The 27,823-nt window shown below is 37.2% G+C and overlaps 1 protein-coding gene across 1 annotated transcript in view; it reads right to left on the bottom strand.

The window, feature by feature from the left end:
* SYNE1 (spectrin repeat containing nuclear envelope protein 1) overlaps positions 1 to 27,823 on the bottom strand; it is a 279,385-nt gene that overhangs the window by 137,312 nt on the left and 114,250 nt on the right. The window contains exons 41-58 of the mRNA XM_053974692.1: positions 26,413 to 26,571; positions 25,271 to 25,453; positions 23,900 to 24,001; positions 22,253 to 22,456; positions 21,118 to 21,325; positions 20,334 to 20,446; positions 19,426 to 19,631; positions 18,249 to 18,404; positions 16,791 to 17,082; positions 15,931 to 16,103; positions 14,199 to 14,508; positions 12,299 to 12,463; positions 10,609 to 10,965; positions 7,094 to 7,230; positions 5,948 to 6,125; positions 3,735 to 3,917; positions 2,072 to 2,215; positions 1,586 to 1,741 (exon numbers count right to left, since the gene is read on the bottom strand). Of these exons, the coding sequence (XP_053830667.1) occupies positions 1,586 to 1,741; positions 2,072 to 2,215; positions 3,735 to 3,917; positions 5,948 to 6,125; positions 7,094 to 7,230; positions 10,609 to 10,965; positions 12,299 to 12,463; positions 14,199 to 14,508; positions 15,931 to 16,103; positions 16,791 to 17,082; positions 18,249 to 18,404; positions 19,426 to 19,631; positions 20,334 to 20,446; positions 21,118 to 21,325; positions 22,253 to 22,456; positions 23,900 to 24,001; positions 25,271 to 25,453; positions 26,413 to 26,571 (3,426 nt within the window). The remainder of the gene's footprint in view (positions 1 to 1,585; positions 1,742 to 2,071; positions 2,216 to 3,734; positions 3,918 to 5,947; positions 6,126 to 7,093; positions 7,231 to 10,608; positions 10,966 to 12,298; positions 12,464 to 14,198; positions 14,509 to 15,930; positions 16,104 to 16,790; positions 17,083 to 18,248; positions 18,405 to 19,425; positions 19,632 to 20,333; positions 20,447 to 21,117; positions 21,326 to 22,252; positions 22,457 to 23,899; positions 24,002 to 25,270; positions 25,454 to 26,412; positions 26,572 to 27,823) is intronic.

Below are 27,823 nucleotides of genomic sequence, written 5' to 3'. Positions count from 1 at the left end.
ATGAGTCTCATCAACTATACATAGACATTTGCTTCACACACTGATAATTACAAGTACATTTAAGCATGGAATGGATTTTGCATTCACACACAAATGAATCGTCCAAACATAAAATACAAATTAAAATCTCAGAAATGTAATTTTTTATTTTCTAAATCTAAAGCTGCAGTTTTCTGTTTTCACTTTTTCTTAAACATCTGGTAAATCACATCTAAGCTCTATGTCAGTGTTGCAATGGAAGCTAACTTGTGAAATCGGCCAGCGCAATGACAGATTTAAGCCTGAGAAGCTACTCCACTGCAGCAATATTACCTTGTTGATATTTGGAAAAGACCTGTTTTCCCCAATAACTCTCACTGGTAAAACCATTCCTCTGAAAAATCATGGACACTCATACAAATCAAAAACAAATGCTGAAGTTACATTGCTAAAAGTTACATTGCTTGATGTGAACAAGAATACAGGGCAGAGTGTGTTTTTTCCACTGTGACAGAGAACAAAAGTCAAGTCAAGGTAACAGGCCTTGGAAATTACTGAGAGAGATCTTCCTCAAGATCCATGGCTATCCAAAAAGTTTTGGGTTTCTCTAATAGGCTGGACCATATGTATCCTGCACCTCAGATGACTCCTGCTCATCCTGACCTTTCCTACAAGTTCTGCTCGCATAAGCCTGTGTTAGTAACTCATGCATCTTTCACTTTCTCATTTTACTGACATGAAAATTTATGATTGCCATGCATATAATAATTTTCAATAAGTCAAAGATATGCTTTATAATCGTTACTTCTACAGAAAAAGTAGGAATTGCCAAAGTAGCAATCCCTTAAGCACAAATACTTTCTGAATTGAATTGTTATTCCAAAACATATTGCCTATATCCTGAATCATTCTAGCAACTGTAAACCTGCATCCAGCCTTCTTCATGGCATGAACTTTGAAAAAAAATAAGTCTTAATATGGAGGCTTTCTTATCTGTCTACACCAGAGAGATGGTACAACTATTAAGTGGTGAAGTGTGTGAGGCTCAAGAAGAGTTATGTTAAACGCTCAGTTCTTAGTCTGATGGTTTAGAATTTGGACTATGTCTCTCCTTGAACATTCAAAAGCAGCTTAAGAAGTAAATTTTTTTAGAAGACCAACCTATTACTTTTAGATGAAAATAGTTACAATGCCAATAATCATCATTATAGGATGAGACAAAATAACAACTTGTCTGCATCCTGTATTTTCTAGAAAAAGACTCCACCTCTGCTAATTTTTGAAAAATACCTCTTTCAGATGCCATTTATTACAAAACTGTCTTCAGTGCTTGAAAGAATCAAAATCAAGTCTGATTACTGTATAATCAGGTGGGATTTACTTCTTAATCAGTACAGTTTTAAATAATAATAATAAAAAAATCACAGTTATATTTTGTTGACAGTTTTTACTCTCCACTCCTAAAAGTCAATGTGAAAGACAGAATAGCTCAGACATATCACAGAGCGGGCAAGCAAGACAACTGCAGTGTTTCACATTTCAGTCTTTATTTTTCCCCACATACATCAAAGGAGTTGCTTAGGAGCACATACATTGGATGCATTACCTTTGTCAGATTGCATAGAGTAAGATACTGAGAAGACAACTGAGACACTCTGCGCATAAAGCTTTTGCTGACAGCTTGTTCTTCCCACAGCTGCTGAGCTTTCTCTTTTAGCCTGTTGAGCTGATGCTCGTGGCAGCTTATTTCCTCAAGGACAGACTGTAAAGCACAAGCACAGTAATAATAAGAGTGGGTACAAGAAAGCAGGAGATAGAGAAGCATGAAGGTGCCATGAAAAATAGAAGTGACATATGGCAAACTTGCTGAGAAAGGCACACCATACGGTTACAGCAATGGAGCAGCATGTCGTAAGAAATGTGGAGATGCAAAATTTGATGGAACAGGATCATCAACAGCAAACCTCAAAAACAGTTCCCATCCAATTTAGAGGTGAGGATACTAGAATGATTAAGCTTTTATAAGTAACCAAGGAAGCCAGGAGGATGGAACAGGAAGATCTGGCTTGTGTTAAGAGCCCTTGTAAGTCACCTGCAGCTTTTGCTGTTCTCTCCTCTTGGAAGGAAGATCATGGAGCCGACTGCTACTTCCCTGTACTATCTTCTCAGTTGTGGTCAGCCACTCCTGCAGAGGCTCAGCAGTTGCTTCAAAGTCCTTCATCTGGATCTTTAAGCTCTAGGAAGGCATGCAAATTTCTATGACTAGTCCCAGTGCACTAGACCCAACTCATTCACAAGACACAGATCAACCATACAAAAAGGATATATAATTGTAGGCAAATTATACACAACTCTTCAAATAAATTACATCAGCTCTGTCTGTTCCTATCCCGCAGACACCAAAATAAAAGTTTGATAGGGTACATTTTAACAAAAGCAAAATAGAAGTAACAATGTACTCACAGCTGAGGGGAGGCTGAAGCAAATTTCTTTTGTTTGGAAAGCTTTACAGATGTTATGAGATTTGACTGAATCTAATCCTAATTTGCGTAACTAAGGCAGTATGAATAAAGGCTAATTTGGGAGAGGAGTTTTCTAATATCTGGCTTCAGACATTGACATTGACCCCTCCTTAAATAGGCTGCCACTGTTTCTAGGTAATGTCTAAATTCAACCCAGTCCTGGGGAACACCTCTGTTTATATTCTTTTTTTAGAGTAAAATTTTGGTGCTAAGAAAGTGCATTAAAGGCATATGAAGGCATTCCTTCAAGGCCTGCATACTTTTCTTGTAGGCTTATTCTGCATTATTTAATAAAAGAGCACCTAAAATAATTCATGTGGAATATAAACTTGAACAACACAGCTCCTGTACCCTAGTTATTTGAATGTATTTTTCCCCCAGACATATTTAATTTTCTTTTCAGCTGTACCCGTATCACTTAAATATCTGAATGAAAAACTAAGCCTATGAGACTGAAAAATGCTTGACTCAATAAGACTAACCTCTGAGAACATCCTCTTTCCATGGCAACCTTGAGATAAAGAAAGGTAAGTCCTTGCTACCTGAGAATTTTCTTTGAAATGTTTTTTTTACATAATGCATTAAGTGTATTTAAACTTTTTCTCACCTGTCTAGGCAGCATTGGTTTGAAACAAGAATGCCTAGGAACTTTAATTCTCCTATTCTATGCAGGGAATTTCAGACGGGACCTTTTGACCTTAAAACCTATGACCTTAAAAGGTTTATGATTTTAAGATATTCACCACCTGCTGGTTGAATTGTGAGTTCTGAACAGAGAAAGGCACTGGCATTTACTTAAAAAGTTGCTCAATTAAATAAGTACATTTCACCTATTTGCTAAGAGACACAACATTTACACACTCTACTGGGACTATTCAATAAGCAGCTGTGTCAGAAACCTGTATTAAAACTGTTTTCCAGAAAGAAAATCTATTTCACAAACTCATCAAACATTTGATGAGACTACTGATTTTCAGCAACTGCTGTCTTTGATTCTGAACAACAGCCTTCTGAATGAAACACCCCATTAAAGTGAAATCAGGTCATAAGGATAGCAGAAGTAAACAAAAGTAAAATGCAAGCAGAAGAATAAGACTTCTTGAAAACATCTATTTTTTAGTTCTGTCACATAGTAAACACAGCTATATATGAAATCTAAACTCTGCTGTTTGAAATAGAAGCAAAGAGGAAATTTAGATCCAGTCTTTCCTCACTGTTCTGCATGTTCAATACCTCCAATGCAGATTTCTTCTGGTGGAGTGTGGTGATGAAATTTTTCCAATCTTCTTTAGCAGCAGCAGATTTGTCCTGAATAACTTTAGACTTTTCGTTTGGTAAAACAGAGCACAGCAGTTCTCCTTTGGATGCCACCAGGTTTAGCTTTTGTTGCCCATTCTCACTTTCTGATAAGAATTCCTAAAAATAGTAATTAAAAAAGCTAACTGGTGAACTTTGAGTCCCAATAAAGTCAAGCTGCTAGAAAATTTATCAGTGATGAGAGTTTACTGTTTCTGCTTGTTAACATGCTAATATATCTTTCAGCATTCATTTCAGTAAATTCAGTAAATTCATTTCAGTATTGTTTGTATTGATGGGAGTTACAGATAACAGCCAGCCACTTCATCCAGAAATTAAAGTGTCTGAATAATGTATATTTTAAGACTCTAGGATTACCTGTATTTTCTGTACTTCATGAGACAATTACCAGTGATTTAGTTGGGTAATATATTCCCTTAAATATCCCTAGTACAGAAAGTGAAAAAAGTTTCATTTCAGGGAACCCTTATCCTAACAGAGATAACACAGGGGCCCCCTCAGAGGCACACATTGGACCAAACCCCTGCCCATGGGCAAGCTCAAGCTATGCTGGACTTGCCATGAGCATGTGGTGGTGTGGGCTGATGGTCAGAACCTGACCGATGTCCAATCTGTGTGATTTATGCCTCTGTATCCTGAATTTACCTCCCCTGTTTAGAAGTATTAGTCTTCACAAAAATCTTGCACAGCGCTGGCGTGCAAGAAGTGTGTGGAAAAATGCAGCAAGAATTATACAGAAATGTAAAGAAACAGACAGATTTTTAAATTCCAATTTATTGGGACAATCTCTTTGTAACTTATAATTATTAAAAAACTTTGTAAGCATTTAAGACTCAAAGAATGTTAGTAGTCTTATATAGAAATATTTTAAATTGTTACTATCATGATTATGTAATACACATAATCATTAGGTTACACCCATGCTCAGGAGTAACAGCCTTGATACCAAAATTAGTAGCTCAGGTTCTGATTCTGTGTTACACTGGAGGTCTTAGTGGAGAATGCAAAGGGTCTGTTAACTTTGAGATACTTGGACTATAAATTCTGGCTATATTAAAATTAAAGATATTGGTGAATTAATGATATAAAATGTGCTGACAGAACATTAACTTTCAAGAAAAACAAAATTTTAGGTTTATACAGTCCTTTACAAGTATCTTTACAAGTCCTAAAGCAGCCCAAAAAAAAGTTTATTTCATCTCAGGCAGCTTTCACAGAGAAGAACGAGGTATGGTGTTACATTATGAGGGGGCTGTAGTGATTTAAAAAAAAATAAATCCACTGTTGAAAAAACCCCAACCTTGATAAAACATGTATATTTAACATAAAAAATTACCATGACTTTTCCCCCTTCTGAAGATATTCTCAACATGGTGCAGTCAAATATTTGATATATCAAGACAGCATTATTTGAGCTTTTAAGTAAACTACTTAAGCAAAGGAAAGTGAATACACCAAAACAAGGAAGAGGTGATTTGGCTTTTGGTGTTTTCTGAGAAACAGGTATGAATTTCTTCTGTTATACTATCTAACTAAAGGTATAACAGCCTCATTAAATAATTCTCATTTTGTTATTTTCAGTTAAAATAATAGTTATGTTCTATTAATAAAAGAACTTTCTTTTGATTTATTAAAATATACTTTCAACTGTCATTCTTTTCCACAGAACTGTTTGGGGTTATTTTAGTTTTATGTAGAAAATATTCTTTTTAAATGCCTGTTCACACTGCATACAATTTAACTCTGCTCTTGTACCATAAGGGCTCCACTTTCATACATGATGAAAAGTATTCACTTAATTGTGAAATAACTCCAGGTACTAAGACTCGATTTTGGTATCATTCTGATTTTACAGTACTCTCCCACCTAGAACACATTTTTCTCCCATGGTAAAGAAGAAACAGGCAAGGAAAAGTATTATGAGACATAATTACTTACAAACTGTAGCCCAATAATTAAACTAAAAAGAATAGGAAAAAAAAAGTGTTTATTTCTTTGCAATGAGTCACCTTTAGTGTTAACAATAACAACATCAACAAAAGCAGTAATTAATCAAAGAACTAAATCTGAGCTGTACATTAAATTGATTTGGTCTCACTCAGACTAGTATTTTACTGCTATAAAGTTACCTGTAATTTCTGCAGACTTGCTGAAGCTTCACTGATGTTTTGAGGCACGTCAAAGCATTTGGCAGTGATGACTCTTGCATTGACCAGCCACTGCTGAAAGTCCCTGAAAGCTGTCCGGAATCTTTGCTGCAAGATCTGCTCTTTGCTCTGACATCCTTTTGAAGCTTGCAGGCAGAGGCTGGGTTTATCACATCAGGGAAGATGAAGAAAGCGAGGGAGGGAGGAAGGGAGGGAGGAAAGGCAGGACTCTGTTAGGTGACAATGCTATTATTTTGTTCTCTGAAACACAATGGTAAGGGTAGGTTAACCTGGATTCCTCCTACCAAATTTATGCACTTAACTGAGGCACCAGGAAATCCATTAGAAGCTTTCAGTTCTCTAAAGTGAAGCATGTAAATTGGGACATAGCTGTCATAGATATGACAGGTACAAGTGTTTCCACAGAGTGACTCAGTGCACCTAAGCATCAATGTATTCTGCAAGGCTCTTTCTCTCTCTAGGGAGAGGGTGCAGAACTACAGCGAATAAAATTCTAACTTCTGTGGCTCTGTTAAGCCACAAGGTTATAACGGATCAATCTGAGTAATCACATCCTCCTGCAGCTACAGAAGCCAGAAGCTGTAATCTCCTGCAAGAAACAACCGACCTTTCTGTCTGAAATGCAGGTGTCACACTCCAAAGTAAATCAGAGGGACTTGAGAGAAAGCAAGCAAGCAAATGCCACCTCCCCTAGCTAGTTCCTGTTTCAAGAAACCAACTAAACAAAGAAGAATAATTTGAAGGACAAAATCAAGAAAAATATCTGAACTAGCTGGTACAGCTCGTTTTCCTTCAGATAAATAAGACATACTGCTACCTCACTTTTTTACAAGGACTCCTGTAATATGCCAGATATAGATGGACATTTAGTTTCAGCTGAGTTTAGTGGCATAGCCTGGCTTTAAGAAAAAAAATTTTAAAAATCAAATTATTACTTTGCATAACTTTTGTTGACACCAAAATGAAAATAATGATTCTAACTATTTCATATGGCTGTCTCTAGTTCTAAAATTCTAATTAATGGTTCCCTTAAAGACAGATCATCCCCCTGCCCCCACACACACACTCATACACATGAGATTAACTCTAAACAAGATGAATGCGTACCTGTTATACTCCTTAATCAACCCTGAAACTTTTGAAGAATGAGTACTTAAATCCCTAGAAAATCTACAAAGATCATTCAACTGAGTTTTGATCTCATCTGTCATTTGTTCAGACTTTACTAGAGCATCCAATGTTTCCTGTTAAAACAAAATAAATGAAAAATATTGGTGAGTAATTATAAAAAAAAACCCCACAACTTTTGAATCAAAGTTTATCAGAATTTAAATTAATTCATTTAAGATCTATGTTTACTTTCAGAAGTATTTTAGCAGTCAAGTCTACAGTAATTTATTTGAAATTAAGAGCTTCTAGAGACCAAATTTCTGGATGCCTGGCTAATTTCCTTAGCCCAAAATGCTCTTGAAGCCCATTTTAAGATATAAATTTCATTCTAATAAATGAGCAATAGTATTGTCAATTAGCTGTACACACATAAAAGTACACACATTTAGAGAATAGCAAATGTTATGTGTTATATAAATATAATTTTCTTGTTGACTTGAGTTTTACAGGTTCAAGTAAAATTTTTTGAGCTGTATCCAGAAAGTTAATTTATGCACAAAGCTTTTAAACAGATTAGTTTCAACTCTTTTCACATATGACTTCATAATTTAAAAGTACAGCTGCTCACAGTCCTGTCAGAGTAACTGGGTTACTGCCTGTCATTGATGCACTGGAACGGTTTGTGCCTTGGAGACAGTTAAGCCAACAAAACAAAAAAAGAGATTTTGTTGACTTGGCTTGCGTCACAAGGAGAGGTGTGATAAGTCCTCCAACAAAAACAGTGCTTGATGATGTCCACAGCATCTCCACTGCAGAATCCTGCCAGCTACTCCAGCATAATGAGCAGTGCAGACTTGGCTCCTCACTTCATTAGGAACTAAAATCTTCAGACATTCCTCTTAGGCTAAGAGCAGAGGTTCTGCAGTGCAGGCAGACCAGAGCATTTGGCATGTATAGAATAGTTTGGCTAAAGTGCTAGTCAGGAAGAAACTTACAATATAAACTTGAGAAACAGATCATATGAAGACAGTTTTGAACAGGGAACTGGAAGTGAGAGATGAAGATGCCCCCAAAACACATTTCTGAAGATGCATATATATCTATATAATCTATATCTATATCTATATCTATGTGTGTGTGTTTGTGTGTGTGTGTGCATGCGTGTGTGTGTGTGTGTGTGTACACACACACATATATGTACATTTATATATATATATGCATATATTTTTGTATCTATATATATTCATACATATTCAGAATAAAAAAAGAGGATGATTGAAAATATACATAGTAAACAGTTCAGCACAAAATTGAATGTTCAGGGAAACTACAAATGATATTTTGCTGCAGCAGATTTTCAGGACTCTCCTGATTTACATTATTCATTATCATACTATGGACTATCTTCTTTGAGCCACTCATACACCAAAAATCTCTTCAATCATGATTAACAGATACTTAAAATAGTCATTTGTTTCAATGCCATATAAAGTAGCATTTGAACTAAGTAATTATGTAAGAACAATAATGCTTAGAAAAGAACCCCTAAACTACTTTTTGCTTACTTTACCTTAAACTACTGAAACCATTCTTTTGGAAAGCATTAGAAATAACACCACAATGGGCATTACCTAAACACAGGATGTCACAAATTGCCAGGGGCAAGAATCACCATAATGAATTGCTAACAGCCGTTTTTTATGTAAAGAAAGCATCTCTTAAGACTAACACAAGGTTAGAATCGCCTGTTTTCAACACAGTTTTCAGTTTCAAATAACCTACCTCAAAAACTACTAAGAGGTTATTCTGATTACATACAGCCTTAGGCATAGCCTACTAACAAACAGAAGCAATAAGTTGTAAAACAGGGTAAATTTAACTATGGCATTTTTCCATACAGTGATATCACTGTTGCAGCCAGTTGGATTTAATATTGAATCTGACAATTACAAAAATAATTTGCTGAGTTCCAAGCACAAAATCTGTTGCTCTTATGCTGTACCTAAGGGAACAGAGCTCCAGTATAATAGAGTAGCAGAATGATCTTGCTAATTCTACGAATTAGGAAATGCATTTTTAATTTGTGGCCTTGGCTAACATGGCAACAGAATCACTGTGAGACAATAGAAATGGAAACTGCAGTGCTACTTTACATTCACAATAGGGCCTTTTCCTGGGGCCCAACAATGGGAAGATTATTGCCACATTTCTTCTAACTATAAATAAAACTACATAGTGGGCTATGTATAGTTACCTCATGAGATGTTTCTGCATCTTCCTCATTAGCCAAACTTTACAACTGCCTAATTTAAGTAAAGTGTTCTTACATAGAGCTACAGTACATACATATTATATATACTACTAATAAAAGCAATATACTCTGAATTTAATACTTCTCCATTTATGAAATAAAAAATGCCTGGTATGTTGATAACAATCGCATGTCTTCCCTTCCTTTTTAAAAACACATATATATGGAACACTTTGCATATTTGTACAATTATTTGCTTCATCTTAATGCCCTCTTTGTTACTCCTACAGATGCATAATGGCACTCAAGCAAGCAGGTTTCATAAATCCATGCAAGGAATTCTGTGAAAGAGGAAGCCACAAAAATAACTTGGCACAGACCCTGCAGAAGGATATTAATAATCTCAGTTCAAAGAAAAGGTGTTCTGGGGCTTTTTTGAACATGACTTCAGTCAAGGGGCCAGAACGTAGGCAATACACACCTCTCCCCCTCTACTGAAATTGCTTTACTACAACGCTACACGGAAAGAGAAATACTCTGTATCTTTCATCAGCATCTGTGATTCACTGTGGTTGAGACACTTACGAACATGTATCATGATTGTTGTAAATATGTGTATATATTTACACGGAGGGGCTGTGATATATACAAGTGGAATTTTTTGCTCTGAGACAATCATGAACAGAAACAACCTCTATTTCTCTAAATTCTACTGTATTCCAAAGCAAAGCAATTAGCAATTACACCCGTTTCCAGATTAACTTCTTTAAACATTGGGCAAGAGCTCAACGTGCATAACGGAGAGGATATTTCAGGAAAAGGAAAGTATAAGCCAAATACATTCCTGACATTCCTAATGGTACCAGTTTCTTACTTGACTTTTAGCAAAAGCTTCACATTTCCTCCATCAAATGCTACTGTGGCTCGAACCACTGAGCAACTTGGAAGCGCAGTCCAGAGCCGGTGTGCCAGCTCCTTGGCTTCCTCCCAGGGGCAAGCCCTGCGTTTAACACCTAAAATCCAGGCAGCGCTTGCTAAGCCTGGTACAGCAGAGGCCAAGGGGAGGGACGTCTTCTGCCAACAGTGCTTGCTGTGATCACGGTAACACAAAGAGTTTGGAAACTCGGGGTTTCACAGAAATATCTTCCGCAAGTATTGATTTTATGATGTACTTGATAGTCCCGCTTGGCGGAAGTTTCCTGCCCGCGGTGACCACACATCAACAGCGGAAATGCTGCTAGGAAAAGAGACATGCCCTTACTTTCTCCTTGCGCCAGCTCTCCACCACCTCGGCGTCCGTGCTGCGGCTGTCGGCGGGGGCCAGCCCCTGCGCCCAGGCGGCCAGCTGCCCTGCGAGCCGCTGCACAGCCTCCTCCAGCCGCCCGGCCTGCGCCGCGAACTCCCGCTCCGACAGGGCCATCTGGCTGAGCAGGTCCCGCAGGCCGCCCTGGCTGCGGCGGGCGCTCTCCTCCCACTGCCGCCAGTCCGCCTGCAGCGCCTGCATCTCGGCCGCCAGCAGCTGGCACCCGCCCGCCGTCGTGCCGCGCTTCGCGGCCGGAGCCAGCGCCTCCACTCGGCTCAGCCGGCCCGCGCCGCTCTGCCGGGACTCCACCAGCTCCTGCGGGGCGACATTGCCATGGTAACCCGGGGCCCGCCACATCGCCACCGCCGCGGACGGCGGGGCCCGCCCGGGGGGCGCGTCCCGTCCCGTCCCGTCCCGTCCCCAGCGCCCCGCACCGCCCCGAGCCGCGGCTCACTGACGGCAGCGGTGTGGGAACCGGGGGGAGTAGAACAGCGGCCCTTGCGGGGATTCAACAGCAGTTCTGAAACTGTCTTCAGCTTTGGAGAGAAAGGCAGAAAGAATGAACGTGGTTTAGATATGAAAAATACTATTTAGGTTGAGATATGGAATATATGGACATTGTTGTGATCTCTTGCGTACGAAATGCTGGTGTGTCGCTGCTCGCAGCAGTCTCAGAAACAGAACTGCAGTTTTCAGCCTGCTTGTGAGCTGTGATGTGCCAGAATTGGTTAAACATGGGGTTTTTTTTTTCTGAGTATGTGGTTTTGGTTTTGTTTTCAGAGCTAAATTCTTTCTACAGCGTCCTTATTTGAATCTCACACATCTCAACCTTGGGTCCTTTCAGCTTAAGAAACTGAAGAACGTATAAATACCACCCCAAACACTGCATGCTACAGTAATGCTATTTCTTCTCTTGTTCATCTTATGAACTAGATGCTGTTAACTCCTCCCTTTCCTAATCAGGAGTTTGAGCACAAAGGCGACTGAAAATTACCCCAGAAGGTACAAAAATGTGTAATTTGATCTTGGGGGTCCAAGTTCACTGTCCCACTCTCTCATGCTTAGGAGCAGAGTAAAATGTTGCTAGCATGATTATCTGAATGTAAACACCAGCCAGGGTCAAAACGTAGCCTGCTTTAGTGTTGCATTCAGAAATATGCAAATTTCTTAAGCACTCAGATGGCTAAGAATTGGTGCCAGGCTAAGGAGAGACAACTCACATATTTCTACCATGTTAGAGGAGAACAATCCTTGTGCTGCTTTACACATCTCCATTTCATGCAAAGCAGGAAAGGTTGTCTCTGATTTAGACAATTCTGCTCATGGAGAAAGCATATTTAGAGATGAGGAAAGAGAAGTATTCATTAATCAGCTAAGCCACATTTTTCTATGATGCCACTGGGCTTCCGCTCTTGCAAATTGTTTCCATGTGTGCTGTGGTTAACTTAGATCTGATTATACTTTTACTCCATCTGTTAATATGAGAAGGGAGTGGAAAACAAAGCACAGCTTGGAAAGCTTGCTTTCAGCTCACTGAAATGTAATCACCATTTCAAAGAAAAAAAAGCAAGATCCCACAACTGTTTGACTGGGTTTTTTTTAAAGCATAGGGTCTGAATTGCAGAAGAAATCATGAATGCTCACTTACACTGATTTTTGCCAGCTTTTTCTGTATAGTTGGTGTATCTCCAGATGCATCTGACCAGCGGTGAAGCTCTTCCTTTGCAGAATGAAGCCAGTCTGTGAATTCATGCACAGCATCCAGATAAAGCAAATGATCTTTCACGATATCTTCCACTTTCCTCATTTTCTCCTATCAATCAGATGAAAAAAAAAAAAACCATTAAAGTACCTAAATACTATGGTGGCTTTAAGCATGCAGTGCTGGTTTAACTCCATTGTGAAAGGTTTGGTTTGGGTTGGTCTGGAAGGATTTTGCTGGGGTAGAAGCTTTCTGAAAATGGATGCAAAAATATACTTTTAAACAGTCTAGTGTATGGTTTATTAGATATCAATGCTGCAGCTGTGTCACTTTGGCATGCTTTTCCCAATACACCTCAGAGAGGATCTTGCAGATCACCCATGAGCATTCCCAGGGTGCAGCATTGCTGCCAGAAACATAGTTCTTCCTTAGAAGCACCAAGTCTCTACAAATGCTAAGCAGAGTCATGGAGACATCTCCTAGGAAAACCACAAACAAAAACTTTGGCTGATCTTATGGTGCTGAGTCCCATTTCAACCACCACATCAGAAGTGGCGGCTGTCCCCAGCCACCTACCCTGCAGTCCTGGAGGATGCTTTCTCTGACACAGACATGCAGCTGCTTCCTGGCTCCATCTTAGCTTTTTAATGTAAGCTTTGAGTGGGGTCAGTTTATCTTACTGTGACACAGTGAAAGAGTACAGTGGTTGAGGTTTGCCTTTGGTCTGACTGAGTAAATCTGTTGCCATATTATTTTGAGATAGCACTAATGAATGTTTATCAAAACTAACCAAAAGTGAAATGAGCTAATCAAATTGATTTTTACCCCTGTGTAGATACTCTAATCTAGATTGAAGTGCCTTGGAGCCAGTTTCAAACTAAACCAACTCCAAATTAAACTCAGTTATTTTAAAGTTTGAGTAACTCAACATTCAACAAATGCTATTAAAAATAAGTTAGATTAATTTACTAATCTAATTTATTAATCTTATTTTTAACTTAAAAATAAGTTAGATTAACAGGCCTGCTGTTCCCTCTGAAAATAATCATCACAATCCCTCAGAATGTGTTATTGTCAACTAGACAATGGATAGTTACTAGCTAAACAAAGAAGACCTAAAGTGTATCCTCAAAGTTTTTATACCTTAATGCATTTTATGCAGCAACAGGATAAGAAAATGCCCACATGCACCTGACTCTAACCAGAACAGCCTCCTAGGGAAGCAAAAGACTCCTAGGAAAGGAAACCGTGCATCCCTGTGTACATTGCTCACACCAAAATGTAGCACCAGTACAAGGGGAGTGTGGAGGCAAGGTGTTTCACTCTCATGATCTGGTTGGCAGAAGTCTCAGTGAGCTCACATATCTTTCCTTAGAAACCACACAGAATACCTGTATAGCATGTGCAGTGCTTAGTGGCTTGAAACACCACAAAATATGGGCATAAATCTTTTTGACAACAGGATTTATCTTTCTGACAATATGTTTCTTGCTCAGGGAGGCATTTTATTCTTCCCATTCTAGGTAAAGAAAAAAAAAATACTAGGAATGAATGAAAATAATTAGATGAAAAGAAATGTGTCAGAATATCAGAAATACTGCTGCATATAAGAAACTAGGAACAAAGCATATGGCCTTCACTTTTCCAAAATCATAATCACAGCAATTTCAACTCTCAATACCATTTTTGCATTCCATTAAATTTTAGTAAACTATATTAAATGTTTTTATTAGACTCAACTATAGCAGGGGCAAGATTATTCACAGTTAATATTTAGTTACTAAAAATACAAAAATCAAAGGTTTTTAGCTATATATACAAATGTCTAAACATTTTACTTACTTACCTTGGCTACAGTTGTGATGTCATTAAACTGTGTTTTTAGTTCTTCTTGGGCTGTATCTCCAAAAGAATCATCCCCTGTTTTTTCAGATAGTTCCACAGCTTTTTCAATGAGTTGCTGTAAATCACCTGAGTGATCCTCTATCTCAGAAACAATAGCCTGGAAATGGTCCAGCTGAGCAAACTTCTCCTTCAGACCAATCTGTGGTTCTAAAGGCTGTTCCACTTTGTGATCCAAATTCTCTAGCCACTGTTCCAGCTGGTTTTTCCTTTCCAGGTAGTCATTCCACTGGCTAATGACAGAATCTAGGCAACTTACATTAAAAGAAACAAGGTGCAGATGAAAACTTGAGAACTTTTAAACAGTTTGGAAAAAAAAGAAAAAGGCTGCATATACCTTAATTGTTACTCTGTCTGTAGCTATGTACAATAGGTTTAGAATATACTTTTTTTCTCCATCTTGTTTTTATTTCCTATATCAGCTTGCATTCAAGTTATTTTAGAATTCTTGTGGCTTTTGGGCCCCTTTGTACAACCAACATTGCTGCTTCCCTATTACAGGTTACATGAGCAATCTATCTGCCTCAGACTAATGAAAAGCACATTTCAGTGTCTGTTCAGCAAAGTAAAATATGGAACGTTACTATTACTGGAGTTCAGAGTAATAAAATATGCAGCAGCCTATGAAATTACTGTCAATTAAGAGATATTCTGGCAAGTTTTGAAAGAACAAACCCATTATCTATAGACTCATTTACAATTTATTAGAAATATTCCCTTCTGTTATAATTTGCTTTTCCTAGTAGATCACCATACCTCTCCGGGATTCATGTTGAGGAATGTAGTTCTCATTTCATGGGACTTACAGATAGACAAGGGTGTGGTAGGTTTTTCCCTCAAAATGCCATGGTCTAGCCTAATCTAAAAAATATTTTATGATAAAAATGGGGTGAAGTTTGAGCAACATCGTTAAGAAAGCCCACTATAATTTTCTACATACTATTACCATTGCAATTTTGGTGCAGCTAAGAAAGTGGCACCACTTTCAGTTTTTTTAAGAAAAAATATAGATGAACTGGTAATAGTCTTCAATCTCTTGAATACCAAAACAGGTGTGATAGAGGCCCAGAAAGTATTACCACAGAGAAACTGAGAAACATAAGTCTGTCTAGAACAGAGATGATGGGGGCCTTCAGATTATAAAGTTATCTCACACAGGCAATAAAAAAAACTTCCCATTTCCACACAGGTCAAGATGAGCTGAAATCAGCTTAATATGCAAGAAAGATTATTTGGAGTTGATATTAGGATTTTTTTTTAATCAAAGAAACATAATGAAAAACAGAATTGAGAAACCTTTCCTGGGTTATGTATGGAAAAGGTAGATAACTATCTGTCACGTGTTCTTGGCCCTGCCCAAGTACAGGCTCAAAACCTCAGAAAGTGCTTTCTAGATTTTTCTCTGTATGAATTGGTGTGACTTTTATTAATTTTTAAATCAATGTGAAATATCATCTCATATGAAATCTGATTTGTCTGATAGGGTCAACTCATCTTTTTTTTTTTTTTTCCAGACAATTTTGTGTATTTTTTCCAGGCAATTTTGGTTCTCTCTGATAATGCAAATTTCCCCTCACATAACAGTAATGAATGAATGTACTTCCACATGCTGTAAGGTACCACCTTCTGTAAGCAAAGATGGCAGGGTCTGACCTGGGTTTTCCAGGGATTCTTACCTCTGCCAGTTCACCGAGGTACTGATTATGTCATTCCATACATCCTTCAGTGTCTGAAGCTCATTTTGTATCACTTTTTGTCCTTCCTCATTGCTGCTTTTAAGTGCTTGTTCTCCTTTGCCAATGGCCATGTTCAGCTTAACCTCACCATCACCTTTGAGTAAGAGGATCTCCTGTGAGGCAAAACAAGTCAAGATATCAAACGTAACCTGATGAGAAATGAGAGCTGTTATTCTTTCAACAGTGAACACCATCTTCTCTGAGCTCATCCATCCTTAACAGTCATATCCAGTAGGAATTCCTAGGCACCTTTTCTTCTAAGGGTCCATGCCTTGCTATGAGCAAGTGATACACAGTTTTTTCCCACAGCTATACCGGTTTTTCACTGCATTGGTCAACCTAAAATACTGCTCACATTGCAGCAGATACTGAGTAGGTCAAGCACTGCACAGTAACCGCTAGAAGAAACCTCAGGAAAGCCCATGGCAGATCTCTTAATGACCTTCCTATTAGATGTTTATCTAACTTCTTCTTGAAGACCTCCTGTGATAGACACACCACAGCCATGACAGAGAGACTCTGTCAATTATTCCAAGGCCTCCCCTCTATTAGAAAGCTTTCTGGATCTGCATACACATTTTCATAGTTCATTATTTCTAATGAAATGTAATACCTAACACCTATTTCCATTTAACCTCATCTTGTCTTTTCTACTTCCCATCCCAATTTTTCCAGATGACCTTGAATTCTGATCCTCTTCTTCATAACCATTGAAAGAATAAATTATAAAAATGTACCTTTCCCACTGAAGTGGCCCACACCCAGTATTAATCTTGACATCTATTTGTATCCTTCTTTACCTGAATTTGTGTCAATCGTCTTTCCAGGGTGGCTTTGCTTCCAAGAGTGCTCTGTGATGATACCAGTTTATCTTGAACTTCTTTCACCCATGACCACATACTCTGCAATGCCTCCTCAAAAGTGAGATGCTCTTGGAGTGCAAGCTGACATGTCCTCAGCTTCTCCTTGACGCTTTTGACCATGTTTTGATAATTGGTGAGATGTTGGGAAGCCAGACGTACTTCTCTCCCTGCACCATGGCCTTCTTCATTTAAAGTCTGTGCCATTTGGGAGAGCTGATCAAAAGAGTCCCTGAAAGAAAAGAATGAGACTAAAAGTTTCAGAAAACAGAAAGTATTATAGCCACTGCCAGAGGTTATGAAGGCAGCTGATGTAACACCTACTCCACCAGTGATTAGAGTTCACAGTTAACCAAAAAAATTAGTTTGGAGAGACTGAAAGAATATAAGCAGCATGTACCAATTAATATATTTTCTTGTGTGCAGTGCCATTTCTTGCAGAATTTTGGTGCTCAGAATGATCACACTGAAATCTTTGTGTCAAACATTTAAATTAAAAGCTACCTTAGTTTCCTTTTCAGCAGTCAAACTTTCCACTTCTATAGGAATCCTTTTGTGCCTGCTAAAGTCGCTAAGAATTTCTTAATATTGGACAGGTAGGAAGGTATGACGGAAAGATTATTTATCCAGGATTAGACAATGACTCAGATTCAGTACAAGGGTCAGTAAAAGGGATTAAAACTGGGTTTATACAGCCTCAGTTATCTCAATCTACTTGATCACCCTTCGTGCTACCTGATGACTACAGGGAATTTACATCAAACTAAAACGTCTTGCATCAGTCTCAAGGCAATAAGGAGTGACTGGGTGCTTCTTTTTAAGATGCTGTGAGACGTGGTCAACTGACGACTATTTTTGTTCTACCTTCACCAACCAATAATGAAAAGACAATTTGAAAAAACTCTGTGTACTCAAAATGGCAATTACTTCATCATCTGCTGGCTAAGTCTGAATATTAGAAAGATTTCACAGCCAATGTGGATGCTTTTTGACCTCTTTTATAAGGCAAGCTGTAAGAGGAAAGGGATTCTGCTAACCTGATTGGATCTGAATGTTACAGGACAGAAAGAAAATTTTAAAATTGACGTGATGATAAGTGTAATTTCCACTATTGCTTTTGAAAACAATATTTTTATATTTTATTTTTAAAAATTACATTTTTCAGTTTCCATTTATTAATAAAGTATGATAAGCTTTTATTAATTTATCAAGAGCAAATATTAGATTTGGTTGAAATTCATCAGAACTTGAAATATCTGAATTCAGCCTCTTTTCACAGAGTATTTTCCAACACATTCCTCTAGCTTTCAAAAATACACTTTACCCCAACAGTTTAATTTCAGTTCTGCCCTAGTAGAGGAAAAAGTGAGAGTATTAGAAAATGTATTTTCAATATACCTTGAGTTCAGCAACTCTTCCAGGAACTTCTCCACTTTTTGCACCTCCGTTTTCTTCTCAGAAACAAGCTGTTTGCCCTCTCCTAATGCTTCTGTGCTTATTCTTTCTTCCATGTCATGCATCCACAGGGCAAGCTTCTTATACTGATCTTCAAAGCTACAGAGCAGATAAATAATCTCTTAAAAAATACTTCTCAAGTGGGGTAAAATTGGAAGAAGTTAATATCCACAAGACTGGGTATCAAATTCAGGCTTCGAGAATAAGAGTTGTACACAAAACATAATTCCACGGTGACTACTAGTCTAAAAATATTCAGCAACTCTCTAAAAATGTTCAGCAAAAACATGGGAACTACAGGCAGACCAGAAGCCTCCAAAATTTAAAGTGGCAGTACTTTTATTTATTACTAGATTCAATAAAGCAGATCAAAATAAAGCTTTTTTCAAATTCTCATAATGAAGTGGGTAAAAGTGGGGTTTTTTGTTAACATTTATGTACAGAACACCTGAAGTGCTGTGTTTTCAGTTTCACATGCAGAAGAGAACTGGAATCTTGACTGCTCAGAACTCAGCAAAACAAGTTCTGACCCTAAGTTTGAAAACTTTTTTCTTACATGCAGGCACACCCTCTCATCCTGCTGTTTTACCCATTACTGCCACACTAACTTTGCTTTCAATTAGCAAGAGTTTTGAATCTGGTTAGATCTGAAAATATTTTAACTCTCAAAATTCAAGCCCTAAGCAGTAATTTAAGGGTGTTTTCTCCTTGGCTCCTTAGGAAATATGTCCATTTGGAATGGAACAGAACAGGCACATGCAAAATGCATACTATCTACAAACCCCAGGGCAGAAATGAACTTCATCACACATTTTCTGTCCAGAAAATGGGATTTGAATTACTGGAATCCCAACTGCTGATTTGGAGTTTCATAAGCTACACAGAACTTCTGCATATATGATCCTGACCTTTCAAACTTTAACCAAATTGATGCCTTTGGAGCAAGACCTGTTGATTTTTTTTTTTTTTTTTATCAGAGAACTTCAATTTTTCTTAAATACTTCCAAAGAAAAAAAGCAAACAGGTCTAGAGCAACTGGAAATAATTTTTTTTTTTTGCCCTGCACTTTGGAAGCCAGACCAATTCATGCAGTCTATTTGTGACTACTGGCATTACTCACTTTCCCAGGTGTGAGGCACAAGCTTCCAGGGCCTTCTTGTCATTCAGACACTGGTTGAGAAATTCCTGGAAGTTCTGGTTAGACTTTGCTATTTGCTCCTGAATATGGCTCACAACTGGTTTGGGTAAACAGCCATATAAACTTTCTCCTTCCTTGCAGGCAGCGTCTAATTTTTTCTGTCCTTCACTAATAGAATCCAGCACACCCTATGCAATGAAAGAATATATTTTAAACACATAAGATTTGATAATTAAAGATAAGCAAAATTTCTATGAGAAATGATCAGATTTCTCCAAGAAGATGAGAGCCATTTTTATCTATGGAAAAATTTCTAAACAGCTCAAATAAAATTTTATTAAGTGGTGCTGGAATTCACAGCATTCAGTTTTCTTATTTGATCCCAAGGTAGTCATGGCTTTCCCTGAAGTTTAATAATCTGTTGAAGATGTTATTCATTTCAGGAATTAGGGCTGCTTACAATAGGTATCTGCTACTTATGTTCTGTCTCATCCAAAGTATATACATATAATCTTTGACACATCAGTATTAATCTGAAATGTTAAATAAGTAAAAGTGTTATAAAAATAGGAAAAGGAAGAGAAGAGAAAGAAGGAAAAAAGAAAAAGAAAAAAGAAAAGAAAAACATATTAATAGTCAGAAGCAAGAGTAATACAGTTACACATACACTTCCCAGAAATTAAATTCTGATCTCTCAGAACAGGGACCACAGTTTTCACTGTATTCCCTCTACAGTACATACTGCTGCCTCAAACCATTCTTATATTACCTTACTAAAAGCAAAAACAACAATGATGTTGTTAGCATCTACCAATCATTTTAGAGATATTATTGGTTCCTATCCTAAATTTTTAATTACTGGTTATTTTATTTTAATTTGTACACTATACCTGCAAGTCATGTAGCTTTGCCTCTATGGCTTTGCTGTCCCCAGACCTGTCAGATGATTCTTTTACTGCAGCCTTCACACCAGAAAACCATTCCTGGAATTCTTGCATAGAGTCTTATTTAATAAAAAAGTATAGAGAAGAGAACAGTTTTTAAGATACAGCATTATCGCCAATATTATACAGCTGTTTTAAACAACTCTTATCCTTCAGGAACAGTGTATAAAAGCTAACAGAACAAGTCTATTTGTCTTCAGTAACCTTGGAAGTAGGATTAATTTCATAAGGAACTAGATATTTCCACTGTAAACATCCAATTTTGAACAGTCTTACTAGGCTGCCCTTGACAGTCAATTTCAGTTTATGACACATCCCAGTTTCATGCTAGACAAAATCAAAATCAGTATCTTAATAAATAAGATTAAAAGTTGCTTACTTTTCTGCAATGACTATCCAGGGAACCCAGGAAAGACTTGAGATGGGTGCTTTTACATTATAAATACCTCCATTTGGTTATGTACCTCTCCTTATTGCAAATAAACAAAGTGTATTTATGTGATAGAGGTGAATCCTAATAGTGAGGAAAGGTACATTTTCATGCATATTACATGGTTAGGTTTCATAGCAGTTATCCAATGGACATTTGGTAACAGGACTTTTTTGAGAGGCTCCATATGAAAATAAAGTTGTAATTGCAAGTGATGTCACTGGAAACTCTGGCAGACTCCAGAATGACTCACGGCTGCAGGCTAATGGCTCACTCATATGAACCAGCTTGAGGACTCACAAAGGAAATGTTTTTCCAAGGACTCCTGCATCCTGGCCTGTGTCCTGGAACAGAGCAGATTCACAGCTTCATACTTCTTTATTAACAAAGTGACAGTGCCACCAAGAGCTTCCAGCTCTACTGAATGGTATTTGCGACAGAGGCTGTTGAGGGTCTCCTGGGTTGAGTCAATGCTGCTTTGCTGAAGCTGAAGGTCCTTTTGTGTTTCCTGAAAATGAAGTTATAACATAATTATGATATTTATAAAGAAACAAAAGAACTGTCTTTTTCTCAAGCGTTCCTACTCCTGCCATATGTTCTTTCCTCCTGTGGTCTATAAGTCATCCCAGACACAATGAAGGGAAGAGGTACTGGATCGTGTTTCCTGAATTTTCCAAGTGAGATGAATCCTTGAAACTAAAGAGCTATTGTAGAAATGTGAAAAGTGCTATTTCTCATGATTTATTACTCTATTATAAATACATACATTTCAAGGCATATTGAATAGAAATAGATATTTTCAGCAAAGTCTGATGGTACATGTGGGATGCAATATGACACTGGTATTTGGCAGGACTTCTGAATGAGAGGGACTTTACACACAACTTGAGAGAAACATTTTCTGAAAATTAAATGGGAATTGTGCTCACAGTTAAATACCTCCATGTGGTTAGTCATGTTATGATGTGCATAACTGCATCTAGTCAAGAGAGCACTTGGATGTAGAAAAAAGAATTTTTTTATTTGATGACTGAGGAGGATTCTGAGGTAGAAGTTGGTATTAAAATCGAATTTGGACCAATGTCTTTTACTGTGATGTGCTATGAGTTTCATAACTTATTGCAAGGGGGTCAATGCACTTACAAACATGCTGGAGTAATGACGAAGGAGTTCAATGTAACAAAACCAGTCTTGCCACAAGACCATGTTATTCATTAAAATTTTCTAAAAGGTTTGTATAAAGTTAATGAATCAGAACTTTTGTTCATTGGTGCAACTTCCTAAAAATTATCACTGTATTGTTTGCTAATATTCTAGCAGCTGTGCAGGAGATATGCATTTTTTATCAAAGGAAAATTAAGTATAAAGCTCAGAAAAAAGAATCTCCGAAGATCAATGCATAAGGAATAGTATATTGATTTTCTTCAGCACTGACCTTTAGTTTATTTAGAGCTTCAGGATCCAGGTTACGTGCACAGCTTAGCAGTGTCTCTTCCACTTGAGTTAGCCAGTCTGTCATCTGACCAATCAGCTTCTGTAACTTCATCTTCTGAGTACTGAAATCCTTTAGCGTCTCTTTTGCTGTCTCTGATATTTCTTTGGCATGTTCCAACTTCTGCCTCAAATCTGATTCTATAAACTAAACCCAAAATGTTATGTATTAAGGCATTTAGGAATAAAAAATGTTTATTACAGCAAATGCTTATTGAAAAAAGCAAAAATGGAAGGTAGGAAAGTGGCACACAATGATAATTTTGCTCTCTTTACAGCTTTAACTGGAGATACTTACACACCTACAAAATTACAACCATTCAGGATTAAGTGTTAGATATACAATAATCCAAAGAAGGGATACTAACTTACAAAAAGCCAGACAGCAAACTATTGCAGTTATTATCCATTTCTGAAAAATTAAACAGTTGATATGTCCCCTTTACTAATTTCCCATATATACAGAACATGACCTACACTCAAGTAGCTCAATAAAAAGCAATATCAATTAAGTGAGCCTTAAGAGCATTGAGGATTAAAATACCTCAGTGTAAGGCAAGTGAAAATTGAAGACAGTACAAAAAATAAGCTAGAATCTTGCCCCTTAACCTGTTCAAAGACAGGAATATGCAAAATTATACTAGATGTCAGCTAAGCACATATCACTAATAGAAGTAAATCATATCAGTCATAATATGGTACTATATATAAATCAGATTCACAGAATCCTTTGGGTTAGAAGGGACCTCTGAAGATTCCTTAGTCCAAGTTCATTGCCAAGGCAGGGTCAGCTACAAGAAGTGACATAGAAACACATCCAGAGGTGCTTTTTCCTTCTCCAGAGAGGGAGACTCCATAACCTCCCTGGGCAGCCTGTTCCAAAATGTGGGCAAGGCTTGAGCGTTACATTAACTTCCATTAAAACATGATATGTATCAAGATATATCCCCACCCATGGAAGTTGCAGAAGTCAGCTTATTTTTTTAAATTTCTGCCATTAAGTTAATAATCTCAAGTACCAATTTCTGTTTGAAATCAAACAGCCAAAATAGTCATACTTTGGTTTTGTGACTGCCCTAGAACATAGTGTCTGGCCAAAAGTTCAACGGCTCACCTTTGTGTTCACTGTTTTATGTTTTTCTTTTAAGAGCTAGTTCAGGGCCCTTATTCTAGTCCACTAAAGAATACCCTTTTTTTAACAAAGCAAATGAACATATTTTACTGCCTTATAATGCTTTCAAGGAAACAAACTGTGCATGCACTCACGTGTGATGTGGCTTAATGTTGTGCAGTGTAGGGAATATCTACAGTCTCATATCTCATCAGCTACATTATAAACTATTTATTCTATCTTATTAAAAAATACTTCTACAAGCCTAATGTTCACTTACTTTATGACATATTGTTGATACAAAAAAATCAAAGTTACTTAGAGAAATATGAATGAAGAATAGTTATGCTACATATAAATATTAATGCTATATCTGTCACCTTGAAAGAAAAAGGCAGTGTAGGAAAGAAAAAAATTTCCGAAAGAATGTTTTCTTGGTTATTTGAGCACAATCTGTGGTTACCAATGTCTTTATTTTACCTGGAGATCTGCAGGAGGCTCTTGACAATGGGCCAGTTCTTTGAGTTCTGAAATTTTGGAACTAATTTGCTCCAACTTCAGTTCTTTATTCTTGACTTCAGACTGTAAAAGAGATGTGGTGAATATTTCATACCAAACTACAAGAAGCTTTTAGACTTTCAGAAGTATGCTCCATCAATTTCAAAATTGAAAGAAAATGTAAACACAGTTTAACAACAAGAGGGAAAACACTGTGTACTAATTTTGTGCTCTAAAAAACTCCCATCTCTTTTTCCTCATTAGACTCAGTTCAGAGTAATTTCCCCCTCCTTTAAAATAACCATCCAAACTATAGCATTTAAAATACTCTAAAATATTTTGTTTGTTAAAACTGGGAAAATAAAGATGAAATTTTGTGTCATTGTTTATTTGACTGGAAGTATCTACTGGGGGTGTTAGTTGTACTGAAGGATTAAATGCCAAACTTAACATCTGCTCTGAATGCCCAGAAGAATAGTTAGGGGTATTTTGTACTAGGGAGGATATAATAGGTGGGCAGTGAAGAAAGTGACCATTGATTTGGGCCACAGAAGAAGTAAACTGATTGTTGCTGTCCATGCTCATCTATTTCTGATTGGTGAAAGGGCAGGACCCTGCTGTCACTGAACTGCTCTTCCTCTTGTCTTTGCAAAACAAAGTGCCTAAAAAAAAGGTTTTATGCATTCCGTGACTGTAAATGTACGCTCAGTCACATCTTCTATTTTGGCCCTCCTGCCTATCAAGTACACCTGTGGTTTGGGTAGTCTGCTTTTACTCCAAATCGGTTTTAACAGCAATGAATTTAGGTGGTCGGATTGCTACATAAGGCATTCGATAAAGCTTAACCTTGAGCAAAATACTGATTTATCAATGTTTATATTCTACCACAATTCTTGAAATATGTCCACTGTGCATCTTCTTAAGGACATAATTTATTCAAAATGAAGTAGAATATGGCTCAATCTATGATTCACCTGATAACTCTTTTATTGTCTCAAGAACCTACTTTCCTGCATGAGTTTTGAGAAACCACTCAATTTTTTGCTAAACTTTAGCTGAAGTTGTCTAAAATTTCCATTGGCTTTTACTAGAACCAAATATAGTCTAGAACCAAATATAACTGCAGGAGCCAAAATAACTATGGAGCTTAGATTTAGTAAGATGTGCCATTCTTGTTTCTGTTGGAAGCAAACACCTTCAAATAAAAAGGACAGGAATGCTCTCAGCTAGCTGCTGGGTACCACCACTTGAACAGAGGACACAGAGGTCTACAACAGCACAGTCTTCTCTCTCTGCTGAACATCTTGACATTTTGGCCCACAACATTTTAATCACTGATTTATGAGTAAGAACCTGGAAATCTTTCAGGAGGACTTCCATTCTCTGACTGTTACTGAAGTTGTTGATGCCTTCATTCAGCTGAGAAATGCACTTATTACACCATCCATCCAATTCATCTCCAGTTTTCAGGATGTCATCCCATAGAGACATGCTTACACTCAGTTGGTCAATGTTCTCATCAATTCTTTCAGACACCTTTTAGGAAAGAATAATATATCAATACCATTCACAAATTAATTTTAGATTCTGTTTTACAGACAGTTATAAGACAAATGCATCAAAAATAATGAGTAAGCCTGGGTAAAATAATTTTCTTGGATTTAGTTCTAAGTTCTGAATTCTAATTTCAATTTACTTACCCAGACCATAAAATGAACACAAATCTTATGTGTCTCTTTCCAAATATTTGTATATTTTTTACTGTAAAAGAGTTTAATGTTCAAATAAACTTTATTTAAAAAAAACCCTACATTTATCCTTCTTATTATAATGTAGAAATTTGGTACTAAAGCAGTATGAATGTGAAAATATAAAACCTTAGGTAGAAATTCTTTAATGTGAGGGTGGTGAGACAGTGGAACTGATTGTCCAGAGCCATTGTAGATATATCTGTGGAAATGTTGAAGGCCAGGTTGGATGGGGCTTTGAGCAATCTAGTGTAGTGAAAGATGCCCCTGTCCCGGGGGCAAGGGGTCGGATCCAGATCTTTAAGGTCCCTTCCAACCCAAACCAATCTACGATTCTGTAATTAGCTTTTATGTTATGTTTCTCTCCTAGGGTGAAGTCTTTCTCAACATATTCATATTTAGCTTAATGTAATTTACTGCTGAACTTTTTAGTCCAATTTACTTCAATAAAATATTGCTGGTATACATTAGGTGTGAGACCAACCCAAATTCATGCTTGGAACTGCACAGTGAGCAAATGTACAGTAGTAGCATTCATACACTCCTGTAATACATAATTTAAAATCTATCAAATTGATGTCACAACTTCGTGCATACAGTGGATGCCCAATCCCGCTAAGATTTTGAGGTATAATTCAAAGCAAATTTTACTAAAAAATTGTACTCTTAGATCCTAAGAAAATAGAAATATTGTAAGCTTAGCCAAAGATAAAAACTATATTTGTCATATAAACACCAGATTCTTACATCTAGCCATTTGTCCAGCACAGAGTTCATATCTGTTTTCAGTGCAGTGGAGTCGCAGTTATGCACTCTTTTCAGTTCTGCTAACAAATGTTTTCCTTTATTAATGAAAGCATCCAGGTCTTTTTGTTTATCAGTCAGATCATTCTTGGCAGCTTCATGCTGTGGACATAAATATTTGCTTGTTTAATGAAGCCTTAAAGAAAGAAAGAAAAATCAGTTCTCCAGGTACCCATCCCTAGCCCTGTGCCATGAATTTCTTAATTCTCATATCTAATATTTAACTACTCCACAAAATACAAAGCAACTGACATGGTTTTCTCATGAGCATAATCATATAGGCTGATTGTTCTTATAAATAAAGCACACAAGTGGCAGTAACAAATTTTTAATTTCTTCCACTTGGTAACCAGATATTTTCTAGTTAGGGAAATTTCATTTTTCTATTTGCCTTTCCATTCTTCATTATTGAATAATCGCTTCAGGAGTTATAGCAAGGTATATAGCACAGGGTGTTGCAAATAAAATTTAGGATTAAAAATGCCATCACTACTAGAAATTCTGGAAAACAAAAGTACAGATGACTTCTGAAAGGAACTAGACAAAATGTTCAGTGCTACTAAGTTTGCAACCCTAGGCATAGGGAAATATTTAAAACATTGTCATTGAAAAGACAATGCTGAGAACAGATCACAGTAAGAATCTTATGCTTTTTTCTACAGCAAGTACTACAGAGCAGTACTAACAATAAGCTACTAATCTGTATGCACTATGGCCAAATCATTTATTGCACTCAAACTTCTTCAGGCCTGGATGTGGCCATGGCTGCAGCAGGGAATTGTCCTCAGCCCAAGTCTCAAAGGAATGATGTGGAAGTTACATGAAATTCTTTTTTACACTGGTGAACTCTGTTCTGGCTTTTTTGTTCTTTTAAGATGTCTATTAGAAAGAGGCCATAAACACACACAGTTTAGAATAAGGTTTATACAGATCTGACTGAAAGACTTTGAATCAAGAGCTCAATAGGGTTCCAAGTTAAATTCCCTCCAAAGGAACAGAAAGTATTTAACTCAGAACTGTTTATCTTCGCAGGCTGATGGACAGCAGAATGTAGTATTTTTGAAATACAATCCTGTGAAATTAATACAATGTAGGGATCCAAATACCTTATCTCTGCTCAATGGCTAGTATCAACATTATACACCATGGCAGAAGTCCTCTCAGGGAAAGAGACAGACATAAAAATTTTACACATCAGAAATGTGTGCAATTCATGTTTTTTGTAACCTTTTATCTATTCCAAAATTTACCCAATATAGAAAAACATTGAAATATGTTGACTAGAACTATCCTTTCATACTATGATAGGAATACATTCTCAATGTATTTTATATAAAGAGCTTTCGCTATTTTT

Source organism: Vidua macroura, chromosome 3 (assembly GCF_024509145.1).
Source record: "Vidua macroura isolate BioBank_ID:100142 chromosome 3, ASM2450914v1, whole genome shotgun sequence".
Classification (NCBI taxonomy): domain Eukaryota; kingdom Metazoa; phylum Chordata; class Aves; order Passeriformes; family Viduidae; genus Vidua; species Vidua macroura.
Note: the sequence above shows the minus strand (reverse complement) of the source record. Positions and strands in the feature narration are given on the sequence as shown.